Raw genomic sequence first — 15885 nt, 5'->3', positions numbered from 1 at the left:
GCAATTAAATGAGGAACACAGTGAGATAAGAAAGACACAGTTACCTCCTCTGAATGGATGTTTCTTAATTCTCTCTCACTTCCTACTCAATTTCTCTGCACAAAAGTCTGCTGATCCAGATTGTATTTTTCCTCTTTAAATCCACTTAGACAACAGACGTATGTCGATCTGTGAGTCACGACGTGGGAGAAATTGCAATCCCACCCTTCCGCTTCTTGACATTGTTCTGAGTTAAATCTCCTCCCGGACCTCCTGCTGCTCCCCATCTATCCACAGCGCACAAAGCTCCTCAAATCTCAATCAATCCTTTTTGACTTCTCCCTGAAGAGACAAAACGCTGCATTCAAGAGTAAGAAGACGTCTTAGATTTAGATTGTTTCGCAGGGGATTTAGATATGGAGAGCTGGGAACTGCTTCCTGTTGAAACACGATGATCTCTGTGATGTGAACAGCACTAACCAATTTTGTTTTCTAAGCGTATTCTTCTTCAGTCGGGACCTTGACAATGCGTGTTAGTAGTTGAAATAATAGTTTCATTGACTTCTTTACTCACCTGCTTTATATGGAGTTGAAAGAGACAGATGACAGTGGGATTTTTAAAAAACAAATTGGACGTTCTCCTTTTTCCTCCAGAAGCTGAAATACAAAATAAAAAAAACAGAATCACCAACAATTCCTCTTGAACATGGAAATAAAGTAAGAATGGAAAATGAAGATTGTGGTTCTGGAGTGCCAAGAAAAGGCTGCACTTCCTCAGGCGGGATGTGAGCACAGCATGATACAATAATTGCATGTGGAAAACCTGACATTTTACACTGGAGCATAACCTTTAAAGCAGCAAGTAGCTTCTTGTTCGACTGCTGGAAGCTTCGTCTGCTGGCCTCATGTCAGCTTCTTTTCAGTGGAGCTACTGTACAACTTGTAATATGTTCTGCTTGCGGTTTCCTACAAGTGTGAAAATGAACCCTGATAAGGCTGAAGAGATCTGCGGCATTAGAATTGTCTTTTTCAAAGCGAGCTATTTGGTTTCATCTTTTCAGACCCATCAGAGAGAACACCACGTCTCTTCCTTGAGCTGCTCTCTCCAAAGGTGAGCCCAGACACCACACCACAAAAATTCATTCTACCCCTCATGATCTTGTTCTCTAGTTATTACCCAAAGCTCATGACCACAGAAACCTATCAAAAGAGATTTATCTTTTATCTCAGAACCGGGCCAGGCTGGGAACCATGGTCCTCAGTTTAGACCTGCAACACTATCTCCTTTGAGCTATATTATAAATATATAGTCATCTGTCTCTCCCCAACTGTAGCAAGCACATCCCTTTAGCTCAGCTCTGTCTTCAATAAAAACTTAAAAAGACCAACACAGCAATTATAAACTCAACAGAATTGCAAGTACTGCAATACTCTTTACTCACACAAATATTTATTTACCTGTCCCGAACTCTAGAATCTCTAAGTTAGTTGACTGAAAAAAAAAAAAAATTGGCACTTTGAAAATCAAATTATAAATAACACTTGTTGGGCCAAACATTGAATATTTGAAACAGTCCATGTTTATTCAGAAATACCAATTCCAGAACTGCTTACTGTTGCGATGCATGATGGGACTGACATGGCTGCAGAGTGGTATTTCAAAACTTCAAATCTAACTTGTGGTGCAACTTTGTGTTTAGTTGGGTAGTAGTTTAATAGAACTGCAATGCGTAATAAATGATATCTTTTGCTATGTGTTGTGACATATTTGCATATCTCAGCATTTTGAAAGGACAAACAAGCCTTTGTTTCTTCCTTCAGGGGCCCAAATGGTCACTTCATCAACATAATGGTCAGTAGGTTTGTTGTTTGTATAGAGCCGTTTTCATCTGAGCGTTGAATCTAACACAGTCCCAACATTAGCAGAGCAGTTTTTACTATCCAAAGGAGCAAAAGGTGTCCATTCAGTCACATTCTTCAATAAATGGTTTACAATCCCAACATTAAACTTGGTAAGAGCATTAGTGTCTGACCAATACCCGAGCAGGACTTGTGATAATTGTGAACATCCAATTAAATGCTGCTAGCGCTCAGCAGACCGGCGTGTTTGTTCAAGATAAGATAATCTATTTACAGCTCCTCAACGTACCTGGAGTTAAGAGGGGGAAAGAAAAACTCTCACTGAAAGACTGAAATGAAAGAACCATTTTAGACTCACAACACATTTTTTATACTGTGTTTGAAACACACACGAGCAAGAAGCTGACTTTCTGTGCAGAAAGAGGACACAGCAAAGAGAGGGAGAGAAAAAAAGGCAACTTTCTCCACAAAAAAATGGTCGCTAAAATTCATGTCTCAAAAATGTACAAGAAAAACATCCATAGAAATCTTATGTACAACTTTTAGATCTTACAATATACAACGTACACTTCCACTGGAAGAATATATATATAAACGTCATTTGTAGGTGAAGACTCCAGTGAGTCTCTGGCATCCTTTCAACATGTCCTCCATCACCATCGATTCAGCTGTGATTTTGTTGTGTCCAACTTGAAGTCGCAAAATCACCAGCAGAAAAGAAGCAGCAGCACAAGCGTGAGGAGGGACGGGCGTCGGAGCACGGTGCTGTGAAGAGTTCCGACCGCAGAGGACCGATACCACTGCACCTCTCCGTTCTCATCTGCAAACCAGAGAAAAGGCAAACTCTTAACTCTTCCTTCTTGGAAAACAACATTGCCAAGGACATTCAGATGCTGCATGTGCTGTGTTGTAGGAATGTGCATGCATTATCTGAATAAATGCATTGATCTGTTAATGAGGGGGGCGTGCTCACGCTCAGGGGGGACCAGTGACAACAAAAACTTTTGTGGGTGTAAACAAAGAGAGAGGTGCTCCAATATGTAAATAACAGAAGACTTTTCCAGTGGGCGCTTTAATGAATGAATGGAGTGGAAAACTACGAAGAATCGTACCGCAGTCTTTATGGAAAACATGGGGGAAGCAGTGGAGGGCGCCATAACCACAGCGACAGTAAGAGCATCCCTTCCGGACCCACTCGCCGTGAGGAATCAGTCCACAGCTCCTATAGAAAAGAAATGCCCCAACACATATTAACAATAGGAGTTGACTGTTTAGACAAGGCAAAATAAGGACGCGTCACTACCTGACACGCTGGTCGTACTCGCAGCTTCTGCCAGTGAAGTGCGGCGGACACGCACAAAAGCTGCCCAGGATACACGTTCCTCCGTTCTTGCAGCAAGTGCGACTCTGCTCCGCACCTGTGGGAAGAGAGAAAACTTAAGAACGTCGCTTCAGAGGAAGTAAATGACTAGAACATTGAAACAGTTGTCTTCACAGTCCTGTCACTGCGGTGCCCTCAGAGCCCCCCCCTCCCTCTGTATCTGTGACGTTAACCAGAACCTCCATCTGGCAGCACATTCTTGTCCTGCCTCTGCTTTCCATCAGCACACAAACACCAAGGATCACAACAAACACAGAAAGTCACAGAAAAACAACACAAAGACGGCGGGTCAGCTGACCCGTCCCTGTCACAGCGTGAACAGTCCGGACTTCAACTTACTGGCTGTGAGGCCGATGAAAGGCAAGACAGCACTGGCATCTCTGTGTTTGCGATCACCGCTGTTCGGAGAGTTGACTTGGGCAAACTGGTCCAAAAACTCTTTTGAAGCTTGCTGGGATTTCAGCGCTGAAGCAGGAGATGATGGTGAAGCTGCAAGCTGAGTCTTGTTACAGTCTTCTCCTTCACAGCCTGAAAATAAAAGTAAATAAGTCTCATTAAAATAAAATAACCATGGCAGTTATTCTGTTCAGAAAGACCATTAAAAAGATTAACCAATTAATTATATCAGAAATATAAAAACTAAAACCTGGTTAAGTGTAAAGCTGAGTTGTTTTATTTCGTGACTTCATGAATTCGATATGCTGTGGTGCGATGTATACAATCAAAATGGCCGCGAGCAAGTTTAGCCGAGATTTATATGTTGAAATAAACAAACTGCTGTTCTTGTGGATCGGCTTATTTGAACGTTAAAAGGGCATATAAATATCATACAAGGAAAATATTGGAAGGTTACTGACCAGCCGTTGGCAGAGCTGCAACAGAGAGGTGGATCGCAGCCCACACGAACACCCTGCAAGCATCAACGCATTTCACACTGTACATTTAATTAACCTTTCTTTTTCATTAGATCGTATTTTCAGCCGACCTTACCTGAACATGCCCTTCATTGTGATAACCCACACGAACAAAACAAACAAAAATACAGTCCAAAATTCGGATGTTTTCTAAGTTCACAACAAAATAAAATCCAAGTTAAAAGTTCAAGACGTTGCGTCCCACTCCCTCATTTTTGGGTCTGAGCGTGGAAAGATCTCGGTGGTTTAAAAGAAGGACTGGGATGTGGATTAAGAACCAGTTTGGTCTCCTGAGCTGCGTCTCTCTCGGTGCCCCGACGTGTGTTTCACTGGCGCTCAGGTGACTCTCATCCAGGCCTGCTGGCACCGGAAGTCCCGCCCACCGCGAATCGCTTTCTGTCTGCGGCTGAATATACACGCGAATTTGAGGATTTCCAAAACGCCATCAAGTTAAGCGATGCTCGACAAAATGTCGATGTATTTAAGAAAAGGAAATCTATCGGAGCAAAAATGTGAAAGTGAAGTGATTCTTCAGGGGGGGCACAGATATGGGCAGCCTGTAAAAATAAAGATACACCTGATTTTGCTGCAGTATTTGCCAATATTTGTGACGTGCAATTCAACGTTTATATATATTTAATATCATTCAGATGCCCTAATCTAAATATTAAACGTAATTGTTTAATCGAGATGTCAACTCTAGACCTTTTGAGTTAAATTGAAAAACATTTATAAACATTTATAAGAAATGGGTTTTACATTAAATCTCAAAGCCTGGAATGTTGACTTGGTGATGTTGACAAGCCGTTTTAGCTGTTAGAAACTGTCTTAATAGTGGTGGCCTCCCTTCAACCTTTACACATGTATGGGCTGCCTCGACCGTTGAGCCATGCATTGACATGGTAATCGCTGTGCCACTCCTTGGAAAGCCAACCAAGTCCTTCTGAGGAGCAGAATACAAACCACTTAAACGCTAGTGCATCTTTTCTAAAGTGGATTCACACACCAGTTGCATGCAGATGTTTTAGATTCACGCTTATGGAAATTATTCAACAATATGTAAATGTTTTTACTCTAGCTATAGTACAATACTAGGAACATCAACAGAAGTGTCATCTCTTGTCAAACAACTGAATGAGATTGTTGTAGTAGTAGAGTAACAGTGGTAGATTATTGAGATGTAGGCACTTCTCGTCTGCTTGAAATAGGATATTGACCGTATGTTATATAAAGAGGGTGGATATTTTCTTTGGAAAACTCAGCAAAATAAAAAAAAAGATTTCTGATTGACAATCCATCATTCCCTTCCCACTTTTCTGTTCTGTAAATCCCCATCCCCTCCACAACCCCCCACCCAGCTCTTGCTAATGTGACTCTGCTTTGAGCGCTGTGAGACAGTCAGAGGTGGAAATGGCTATTTTGTAATCTGCACAGCATCACAATGCAGTCTGCTCTCATGCTAATACGCAGCAGGGTGTCAGCGGTGGGAGGAGGAACCTGATCTGAACTCCAGCATATTCAATCTGCATGTGAAAGCAGAGCTCTCTGTTGGAGGACTCGGAGGACAAGAGGAATCACAGGTTTGTCATTTCGTAATGAAGCAGACACGAGCGAAACTCTGTGGCCCAGCTAGTGGTTGCTCACGCACACACACTGACATCCTCAGGGAGGAGCTCTGCGCTGGGCGGAAATTCACAACTGGATTCAAATGTCACGGCAGCCTCTTTTCTGTAGAGAGATATTTAAATTAGTGTGTCCTTTAATGATAATAAACCTTAAATAATGTGCCGCACTGTTCATGCTTAGCATATTCTACAACTCAACTATACGACTGTCATTTTAAACATCCATCTGCCTAAACAGGCTGTACGTCATTTTTTATCCCTCCTCATTTCTTCTTCTCATTGTGTGGAATTTTTCAGATTAGTCGCTGACTGCACCAAAAAATGTCAGAGCTTGGCTACTTTAAATTAGCATTTAAGCTACCATTTCCATTTCAAGCTGCTGGCCACAAAGAATGGCTTGGCGGAATGGATTTGGCCCCCAGGCCTTGAGTTTGACACAGGCTTTAAGTATTCAATAATAATTCATCAAAACCCATGATGGTGATCCAGCAAATCCTCCAGATCATAATCAATCCATCGATCTTTATTCATCAGGCATTGTTCATACATACACGATGAACCACACACAGACATAGAAACACATACTTGCGTTTGTATTGCATATTTCCTGCTGAAGTTCTATAAGAGAAAGGGTTTTACGGCCATATGATCCATTATAAAAACAATGCAATGACAAACACACAAACACACACACAACTGTTCGGAAACACTGTTAAGACTCATGTCTTTTGCATTTATGAAACATAAAGAACATCAATGTGCAGCGAGTTGCTCAGAATTATCAATAGTCAAACTTTGATTGTTTAATGTGCCAAAATAGACAGTTTTGATCGCAACTTTATTGCTATCATCCAGCACCATTAAGATCATAAAGTGCTTCCACAAAACAGGCATTGAAGTGAACTTGTCACACAACATGTCACACCAGGGAGGGTTACTAAATGGAAGACAAGATAGCGTGTTAAAAATCCATTTTCAGGATGGTAAGTTAAGATCCCGAGTTGACTTCATGGTGCACATCAAGTCTCAAGGTGGGCAGCACTTCCACACATTTTTGAGTCCAGGTTCAAACCTTCTCACTGCTCCGCTCGCCATTGAAAGCGTCATTCTTCATCTCATTGAGAACACGAACAGATGGAAATGCAGCCATCACTCTTCTTCACAAGTGTCCTGTCCTGTCTCTGCAGCTGCACTTATCTTCCAGCTGTTCCTCCACTCCTTCCTCCACCTGTCGTCTCCCTCCATCATCACTCGTCTTTGACTTCGGTGCTCAGTGGAGAAGCAGACCACCTCATCCTCTTCGGTTTTCCGCCGCCGACATATTCTCCAGGAGTCTTTCCACCCTCGCCACTCCTCTCCAATCTCATCCTCCTCATCCTCCTCTTCCTCAGCCACATCCCCCACTCTGTGAGGAACTGTCACCATCCACGACTGCTTCCATGTGGAGAAGGAGGTGTGGAGCTTGTGGAACTGCAGGTGAAACGGAGCATCCAGCTTCTTCTTTTTTGCTCTTGTCGATTTATTTTTTGCCTTTTCCTGATCCACATCAAGTTCCAGCTTTCCTGGTGACTCTACTTCCACAGAGTTCACCACTACTTGCTCCTCTTTCTGAACTTCTTCTGCTCTACTGTTAGTTCCAAGGGTCTCCTCCCCCTCCTCCTCTGTTACCTCCTCTTCCTCCTCATTCTGCTTCTCCTTCTCCTCCTCCAGCGTTTCCTCTTTCTCCTCATCTGCTTCTTCCTGTTCATGATCACTTTCCTCAAGCTCTGGATCATGATCTTCTCCTGTTGGTTTGCTTTCATCATCTTCACGTTCCTCATTTGCTTCTTCATTTTCATCTTCACTTCCTACTTTTGCCACTTCATTCTCTTTGTCGACCTTTTGCTCAGAGTGAGACTCTTTGTCCTCTTCTTCACTCTCCTCCTCATCATCATCATCATTCTCCTCTTCCTCATTATCTTCCTCGTCTTCACCTCCGTTCTCATCTTCTGCACCTTCATGATTATCCATCACATTTTTCTGTTTTTCCCCACTGTCTACTTTATTCCACACATCTTCCTCTACTTCATCTTCCTCCTCATTTACATCTCCCACATCTGTCAGAGTCTCCTCCCCTAACTGATCATTCTTCCACTGTTTTCTCAAAGTTTCATCTTCATCTTCATCCCCACACATTTCTGTTTTTTCACTTGAGTTATGTTTATTATTCTCTTCCTCTTCCTCTTCTTCTTCCTGCATATTTTCTTTCTCTTCCTCCTCCTCCTCTTCCTCCATATTTTCTTTCTTCTTCCTTCTCTCTTCCATTTTCTCTAGTTCCCACATTGGTACATCTGTTGCCTCTTCCCATTCATCTTCAGTATCCTCTTCCCCTTCCGTGTCCTTGACTTTTTCCTCCTCTTCTTCTTTCTGCTTTTCCTCCTCATTTGTTTCGTCCTCTTCATCCATCTCCAGATGCTTCTCCTCTTCTTCCTCACTCACACCTTTGGTTAATGTGTTCTCTATTTCTTTCTCCTCGCTGTCCTCCTCCTCAACCTCCTCCTCCTCTTCATTCCCTTCGCTCTCTTCCTGCTGCTCCTCTTGACTCTGCTCTGCTTTAGCTATAACTAGATCACCTCTATGTTCCTCATCAGCCTCCTCCTCTGCTTCCTCATCGCTTTCTTCATCTTCCTCATCATCTTCCTCTTCACCTTCTTCCGCTTCATTCTTATTTTCTTGACCAACAAGAAATTCACCCTCTTCTGTTGAGAGAGTTTCCTTCATCTGCTCCGTTTGACAGTTCCATTCCTCTTCTTCAGTGTCCTCACCGCTGCCTTCTTCTCCCTCATCCTCCTCTCCTGCTTCTTTCACTCCTTCACCCGCACTATTAGTACTTTCGTCATCATCTGCTTGTTCCTCATCATCATCCCCACTACCAGCACTTCCTTCCTCCTCAACTCCTTCATCCTCTTCCTCCTTTTTCATCGCATCATCCTTTACAATCAATTTCCTCATATGATCCTCCTCCTCCTTTTCATCCTCCTCTTCTACATCCTCATCTAATCCCTCATCTACCTCTTCATTGTCTACTCCTTCATCTTCCTCTCCCACATTACTCAGAAGCTCATCTGTCTCCTCCTCTTCCCCACTCTCATCCAGGTGCTCTTCCTCGGGTTGAATCCATCCTTTCAGAGTCTTCCATGACTCCTCCCACTCTGACGTGTCTACCACCTCCTCCAGTTCCCATGTGAGGAGCAGGTTTTTGGTTTCTCGCCTCTTTGTTAGCATGTTGCTATGGCGATGGTGAGACTCCAGTGAAGGTGACTGCCACCTGAAATTATACAGACAAAATGATACACTAATCACAACATTTGTGCCATTAATTCATAATTTCTCATCTAATTTTGAATGTGGAAAATTACACTATGTAGCACAATACGCCTTTTTTTCCCAGAATAAAACAAGCTATTTTAGTAACGAATGAATGTGAAGAGTTACAACAGTCGTTTGCCCTTCCATCCAGAAGGTGGCAGCAAACACATATGAAATAAGTCCGCAACGTCGTTCAACCAAAAACACAGAGGTTTGTAATTGTAAGTGTAACATAAGCAGCGATTGGCAGTAACTTATAAGACAATAAAGGTGAATAATCCTCAATAAAAATCTTTTTTATATCATAAAGTGTAACAAATACATTGTTTGTATTCATTTGACGCATAATGCATCAGTATATTCAGCTTGACAAAGTCACAGTTGAAGAAAGTAATAATGAAATTAAATTTAAAATTTGTCACTGCCATTTGTTTTTAGTTTTTATTTCCCTAGAGAATAAACTCAGTCACCTCCAGCATTGTTTTGAATCAGTAATTGAGTTATATATGTGAAAGCAGTGTAGTGAGGCATCAGTGTTGCATAAAACACAATGACTAACTCACTGACATTGAATTTCACATCAGCCTCAGCTACTTCTGCTGAGCTAGTTTTTGCTTTGCTGACAGTGACACTCACCGTATCTGCTGGCTGTAGCCCCAGCAAGACGTCCAGCTCTTCCTCCTCTCCTCAGCTTCCTCCAGGGGGGCAGCAGAGATCTGCCAGGCTTCACTCCATCCTGGATGGAATACGTCATTGATGCACACCGTCTCTTTGTCAGTCTGAGAATCTGTGTAGTTGTCCTCTGTGTCTTCAAAGTCCACTTTGAAAAGCTTCCATGAATCGTCCCAGCCCTCCCAGACGTCCCATTCCTCCCACTCCTCGTCCTAGTTCAGATGAGAAGAAAGTGATGATTCACATTCATTACATTTCACAAAACTGTGCGGACATAACCTCATCCATCAGTCGCTGGACTTTCTCAAACTTGTCGCTAGGGTTTTGTGGACAATCCGGCCAAACACGATCCCAGTCCTTCTTCTGCTGCCTGAAGGGGAAGTTCATGATCTTCCAAGTTCCAGCCCAGACGGGAAGTTGGTATTCTTCAACTTGAATTTTGCAAAATGCCTTTCTGTCATATAAAACCTCCCATTCAAAGTGCTGCCTGTCCAAACATGTGGGCTGTTGTGGAACATAGACCTGAAACACAGTCGGGTGATATTTTAGAATTAATGTGTGAAAGAACAATTTGTTTTAACCACATTACTGAAAGAGCCAAATAAAGAATCTTTTTTATTTTAATTCCCTAGACCCTCACGATGATCCGGATGATTTGTTGATCGCATTGTTGAATCATTTATAGTACATACAGTACATTCCTTGTCCCATTTCCACTTCCTGGAAATGTCATCAAATCCATCCGTAACTTTTGTTAATAATTTGAGATAGTTGAGGTTATTTTGAACGCAGACAGACAAACCAACGCCATCGAGAGCAAGGAATCTTGGATTCACCAGCTCACTGACCCAAACTGAAACTTGCTATTGCACATAATCTCAAACGTTCACACGAATAATTCACTTTCTATTCTGTCCTCCTTTGTTTCACTCAACATGTATGTCCCTGCACTGTTAAATACACATTTAATTATTGATGAAGATATGAAGAAATGGTAGCTAATGGCCACTATTAGCTTACTCGCAGCTACTTAGAGCATGAAAACAATTACACAGCTGAAATAACCTCACTGTGAAGACTAAAAGGAGACACGCGTTATTGCATGCCAAGATAACTCACATATGACCCAGACTAAATCTCAGTCTTTATTTAACCTGTAAGGTGATTCCTCTCACGCTCTGGAGTTTGTTCTGATGAATAGTCCTCTGAGTTTCGTAGAGCTCACACTGTCTTTCTCATTCTTTATCGCCGTTGACAGCTCTAAAGTCGCACAGAGTCCGCTCTAGAAAGGTTTTTTTATAGAGGTAGTTATGTCAAAATTCAAGCACTGAAAGGTTGGTGCAATACATTTTAACTAAAATGATGTGCACACATTTCAGTATAACTGATGTCAGACTGCTGTCTCATTTGTGTCCTCACAAGTTTATATGAACACAAAATTGGAATAAATATATAAAATAATGAGATTTTTTTTTTTCATCCAAACAATGTGAGTCATTAAAATGCTCCATGGTTGCTCTCAAACTCACTATTATAGTTCCCACAGCTGCATTGTCAGAGTGGAGTGCATCATTCTCAAACTGGAAAACCTGGAAACTTTGTCTTGCCTGGGAAAATCTGCACATAGCTCTCAGCTGTTTGTTTAGGGGGTCAGCACATATTCTCACCTCTGTGATGGCAGTCCGTCTATACCTTGGGTTTACATCAAGTCATTGTTCACACAACTTTGTCTGCACGTCAACACCACTGACTCCTCATACCGGTGGTTAGCTGACTCTCAGGTCCCTCACATGGGAATCCAGTGATTCCTGTGGACTAAGCACTAAACCATCCAACAGGATGCAAAGAACGTGTCCTGAGGAGTTTGGAGTAAACCCCTATCTAATTTTAATGTCAGTCTATACTGACTGTGTTTGATCAAGAATATAGATTAAACTGTTCCTGCGAATCATATACAACTACGTCTGGCTTATTTGCCTTGAGTTTGTCCATATATACCTGTTTCCAAGAGCTTCTCCAACAGTCATTCCCCGTCCATTCAGCCTCTGAATTGCATCCTTGAGGTTTATACTTGCTGTTGTTGGTCAGCTCTATGGCAGTAAACCCAGCCATTCTGGATTTCAACTCTTTGGCTTTTAAAAATAGATACTTGGGAGGCTTCAGGCTCATCCAGGAATCTCTCCAGCAGAGCTTGAACACGTCCACCTCCACTTTGCGTCTTTTCCTCTGCAGTTTCGGCGACGGTTCCCTCTTGGGGGGAGGCTTCGGTGGAGGCTCATTTTTGGGTTTTGGTGGAGGAGGTGGGACAATTTTGAATTTGATTTTAGGTTTGCTTTTCTCTGCGTCCTCTGAAGTGGTGACCTTTCGGAAGTCAGACATTTCGCTATTTGACTTGTCTCCATTTGCAACCAAGTCCAAGTGATAGCTCCACTTGGAGAAAAGTCTGGAAGAGTCAAAATGGGATATATGTATTACCATGGAACTGTGGGTTTCGGGTTCCAACATCAAGATCACCACTGTTTAGATAAAATCGAAACAAGCGTGGAACAAAGGACATATATAGATATGGAATAATATTGTTAACTGCTTTCAACCCAAAATGGGCTGCACCGGTTATCTGCCGTCCAAATTTACCAATGTGAGGTTCAGCTTGTGATCAGGGTTCTCAAACATGTAAAGCTTTTGTTTTAGGCAAATTTCAATTGCTTCCTTAATCCTCAACCTTAAGCACCGCAGAGAGCAGCCTTAACAATGACTTTCACTTCAAATAGACAACGGAATATAATAGAATGTGTATTTCAAATACGAAAAAACATCTCACTGAACGGCTCTCTGCCCAGTCGGGTGGTGAACAAACAGAAGCGGCTCAACACAAATGATTTTGACTTTCCAACCCATGTCTCACACGTATTCTCTTTATTTGATCATGTTTGTTGTCCATGGTCTCAAGTATGAAGTGCAGCCGACTCAACCATCACTATGAGGCTTCAATGCAGTTTACTGAACACCACTTTTGTGCAATGCTGCCCCCCCAATGTCTGAGGACGTATCTGCAGTTAAGGGGTTTTCCAGTCCTCAGTCACACTTAGACAACACTTTTAGGGCTAAGGTTGAGGGTTAAGGATTGAGAGAGGAATTAGAATTTGTCAGAAACAGAATCAAGAAAGAAAAATATCCGCCCAATGTCTTTGATTTAAGTCCAATTGATCTTCATCAAAGAAATGATGGATAGATTTATTTTGTAGAAGAAACATTTTGCAGGATCCGTAGAGGTACAGATAACTGAGACATAATCTCTATGGTGTGTACCACCATAGTACGACCCCACCTCCCTGTATGACAAGCCCAGGACACCTCAAATCTAAATTTCAAAGGGGCTTCTTGACTGTATGCACAAACCATCTCAAATGCTTTTTTGTCAACATGAAAGGGCAGAACTTCTTTCCCCCCTACCCCGCCCTCTCTGTGATAACTCTATGTCTTTGTACAATGGAGCCAACAGCTCCCCAACATCATCACACTACGTTCTAAAGATCCATTCAATTTATTCAGTGGGAACCTTTTGATATTCATTGGCAAGTGAATGACACAGACATCGATGCCTGCGATCTGATCAATAAACAAAATAAAACTCCTGCAAAACTCTCAAGGTATTTGACAACGGAATCAGACCTAGGTTGTTTCTGAAATAATAACTTAAATGCCACTCACAATTTCAGAGAGCTCTTCTCCTTCCATTCTTCCTCCTGTTTGCACTGGTCGGCGACGCTCTGCACCCGCTTCTCCCACTGGTCTCTCAGCCGCCCGTTACCGAACGACCTCTTCTCTTCTTTCTTTGACAGCATCCTGTCGCTCCAGAGAAACACAAACACAATGAGCTGCAATGGTTATCCTGGTCAAACAAGTGAGATGGATTGCCTCACTGTGTCAACAGCTCATTTTATTAATAAAACCTCTTTCACAATCTCAAATGAAAAGGAGATCTGATGTCGTCTGCCATGAAGTGTCACGAGTGTCGACAGCTCATTTTATTAATAAAACCTCTTTCACAATCTCAAATGAAAAGGAGATCTGATGTCGTCTGCCATGAAGTGTCACAAGTTCACAGTCTGATAGTGGACATTCTTAGAATTTCTGCATCTTTTAAGTGTATTTAAAATAAAATGACAATAACTAAAGTATTATTATTGTAGCTGTTCTCGTGATACCATTTTTGGCAGAGTTTCTAGGTTTTAATTGTTGATAATCAGTGTGAGTGGAGACCCTATAACTGACCTAACCTCTACTTCATACACGAGAGAAATGAAGGGACTCAAAGTAATATGACAAAATGATAAGCTATATCTGGCAACTCAAATAATGTATGATTTTTTCCGTGTTAAATGTGCGACCGGACAAATAATGCTTGGCCAATACATACATACACGGACAGAACCTCTGTGATGGGTTCATATCCAACATTAGTGGACAGAAACGTCACACGCCTTGCCATGTAAATGCCTAGAAACTTTCAGGGTGCAGAGGTCACATCATTTAATCACTGTCTGGGGGACAAATTTAGGGGGGCTTTGCAGCTTCTCTCCTCTGTGAGCTCATTTGAATAACTGTTTTATATTTAGGAAGTGAGCTCAGGCCTCGTCTACACATGTCAAATGTGATTTAAAAACTACATGGAATATAGACAACATAGTGAGTCTTGTGAATAAGTTCCTGAAGCCATTTTTAAAATGGTGTCGTGTCATACACGTCAGAGGCAGTATTTTCTCAGCAGGTGTGTGAAGCGACCTTTGTTTCCATCATACGTAACCAACGCATTGTTGCCCCCATGTCCTCTCTCAGAGTCACACTTCAGTACTGGCACGCCATCACAGTGCAGCATCAAATGAGAGTAAAAACAGACATCTCGTGTCAACATCCAATAAAAAAAGGAATTCAGGAATTACTAGACACAAAACTGGACACAAATAGTTGGGTGTTATTTTGTTATCATGTCATCTACAGCATCTGATGAGTCATCAAAATATATTGGAATAGGTTCTCTGACTAAACTTTTGGTAAGCACAAGCTTTTCTGTTGTGGAGTCCCACTATTCTGAGACCTCACCCTCACTTAAAATCATTTAGTAGATTCTGAGTTGTATGTCATCATACAGTTAGAATCCGCATGGGAAGGAGCAGCCTCACCTGATGTCTGTCTAGACGTCCTGCTGTATCCAGCAACACAATGGATTCTGCCTGGAAAGTCAATTAGCTGTTTTGAGTCATGCCTGCTTGTTTATGTCGTTACTTTGACCAGCTCTCTCTGTCTCTCGCTCTCAGTCTCGTGTATTTGCTCTGGTGGCAGCAGGCTTCCCTGCCTGTTATTTTTACTTCCTACGCTCACAGCTCTATATTTAGTCGGGTGCCATTCGAGAGGAGGCAGTCTAAATACTGACAACAAATGAATGAAAATGGCAAATACGAGGTGGAAGAAACAACATGGTGGTTTCATGGCGACAGCAGCATTCCGGGGGTTCACCCCACACGGCCTCCATATGATGTGTATGAATTCAAAGTCTGAGCTCCTCCCCCAGATTACTGTTTCTTCCTTTAGCTTCCAGCGAATCAGACATGTGGAAATTTTATCGACTCTCCAAAGGACTCTCAACACCATCTAGCAACATGCTGTCAAATACCTACAAGCACAGACTCCAATCAAAAAAAAAGAACTTGGTGAATAAAGTTCCAAGCAAAAAAAAGAGAGACTTACTCATGACTAAGACCAATGAGGGGCGACACCAAACTGAATACAGATGCACAAGTTCACAAGTTATATAGACGCACATTCATTTCTTACTGCAAAAGAAATGGTTGTTGTATTTTCTAAATAAATTAAGGATTAAACCGTTATCATTGGAACAAACTAGTAGTTTATTCAGTTTGGTCCCGGTCCTGGTCTTGGTCTCACTTCATCACTGGTCTCGGTCACAACTCTGTTTGACACAATGCCACTGGAACAACAACAACAACAAAAAAAACATGCATCAGTTTATTTGAGTGCAAAGCTTTGGAGTGGTGCTTGCTTCCTGCCAAATCATGAGCACTGGTAAGAGCAACACTTGACTTTT

The 15885-nt window shown here is 42.0% G+C and overlaps 2 protein-coding genes across 2 annotated transcripts; both read right to left on the bottom strand.

Moving 5' to 3' along the window:
* Window positions 1-2043: 2043 nt before the first annotated feature.
* tdgf1 (teratocarcinoma-derived growth factor 1) lies at window positions 2044-4471 on the bottom strand. The gene is made up of 6 exons (XM_053849866.1): window positions 4211-4471; window positions 4078-4130; window positions 3560-3748; window positions 3143-3257; window positions 2952-3061; window positions 2044-2659 (listed from the first exon to the last, which is right to left on the bottom strand). The coding sequence occupies exons 1-6, from the start codon at window positions 4225-4227 to the stop codon at window positions 2544-2546; spliced, it is 600 nt and encodes a 199-aa protein (XP_053705841.1). The 5' UTR covers window positions 4228-4471; the 3' UTR covers window positions 2044-2543.
* A 1899-nt stretch (window positions 4472-6370) lies between these two features.
* On the bottom strand, window positions 6371-15104 carry LOC128748056 (golgin subfamily A member 6-like protein 22). Its single transcript, XM_053846450.1, has 6 exons — window positions 14963-15104; window positions 13491-13625; window positions 11778-12222; window positions 10059-10301; window positions 9744-9991; window positions 6371-9066 (listed from the first exon to the last, which is right to left on the bottom strand). Exons 2-6 carry the CDS (start codon window positions 13622-13624, stop codon window positions 6909-6911), a joined length of 3228 nt encoding a protein of 1075 aa, XP_053702425.1. The 5' UTR covers window position 13625; window positions 14963-15104; the 3' UTR covers window positions 6371-6908.
* Window positions 15105-15885: the final 781 nt, after the last annotated feature.

Source organism: Synchiropus splendidus, chromosome 1, assembly GCF_027744825.2.
Source record: "Synchiropus splendidus isolate RoL2022-P1 chromosome 1, RoL_Sspl_1.0, whole genome shotgun sequence".
Classification (NCBI taxonomy): Eukaryota; Metazoa; Chordata; class Actinopteri; order Syngnathiformes; family Callionymidae; genus Synchiropus; species Synchiropus splendidus.
This window is presented reverse-complemented; position numbering and strand designations above follow the sequence as displayed.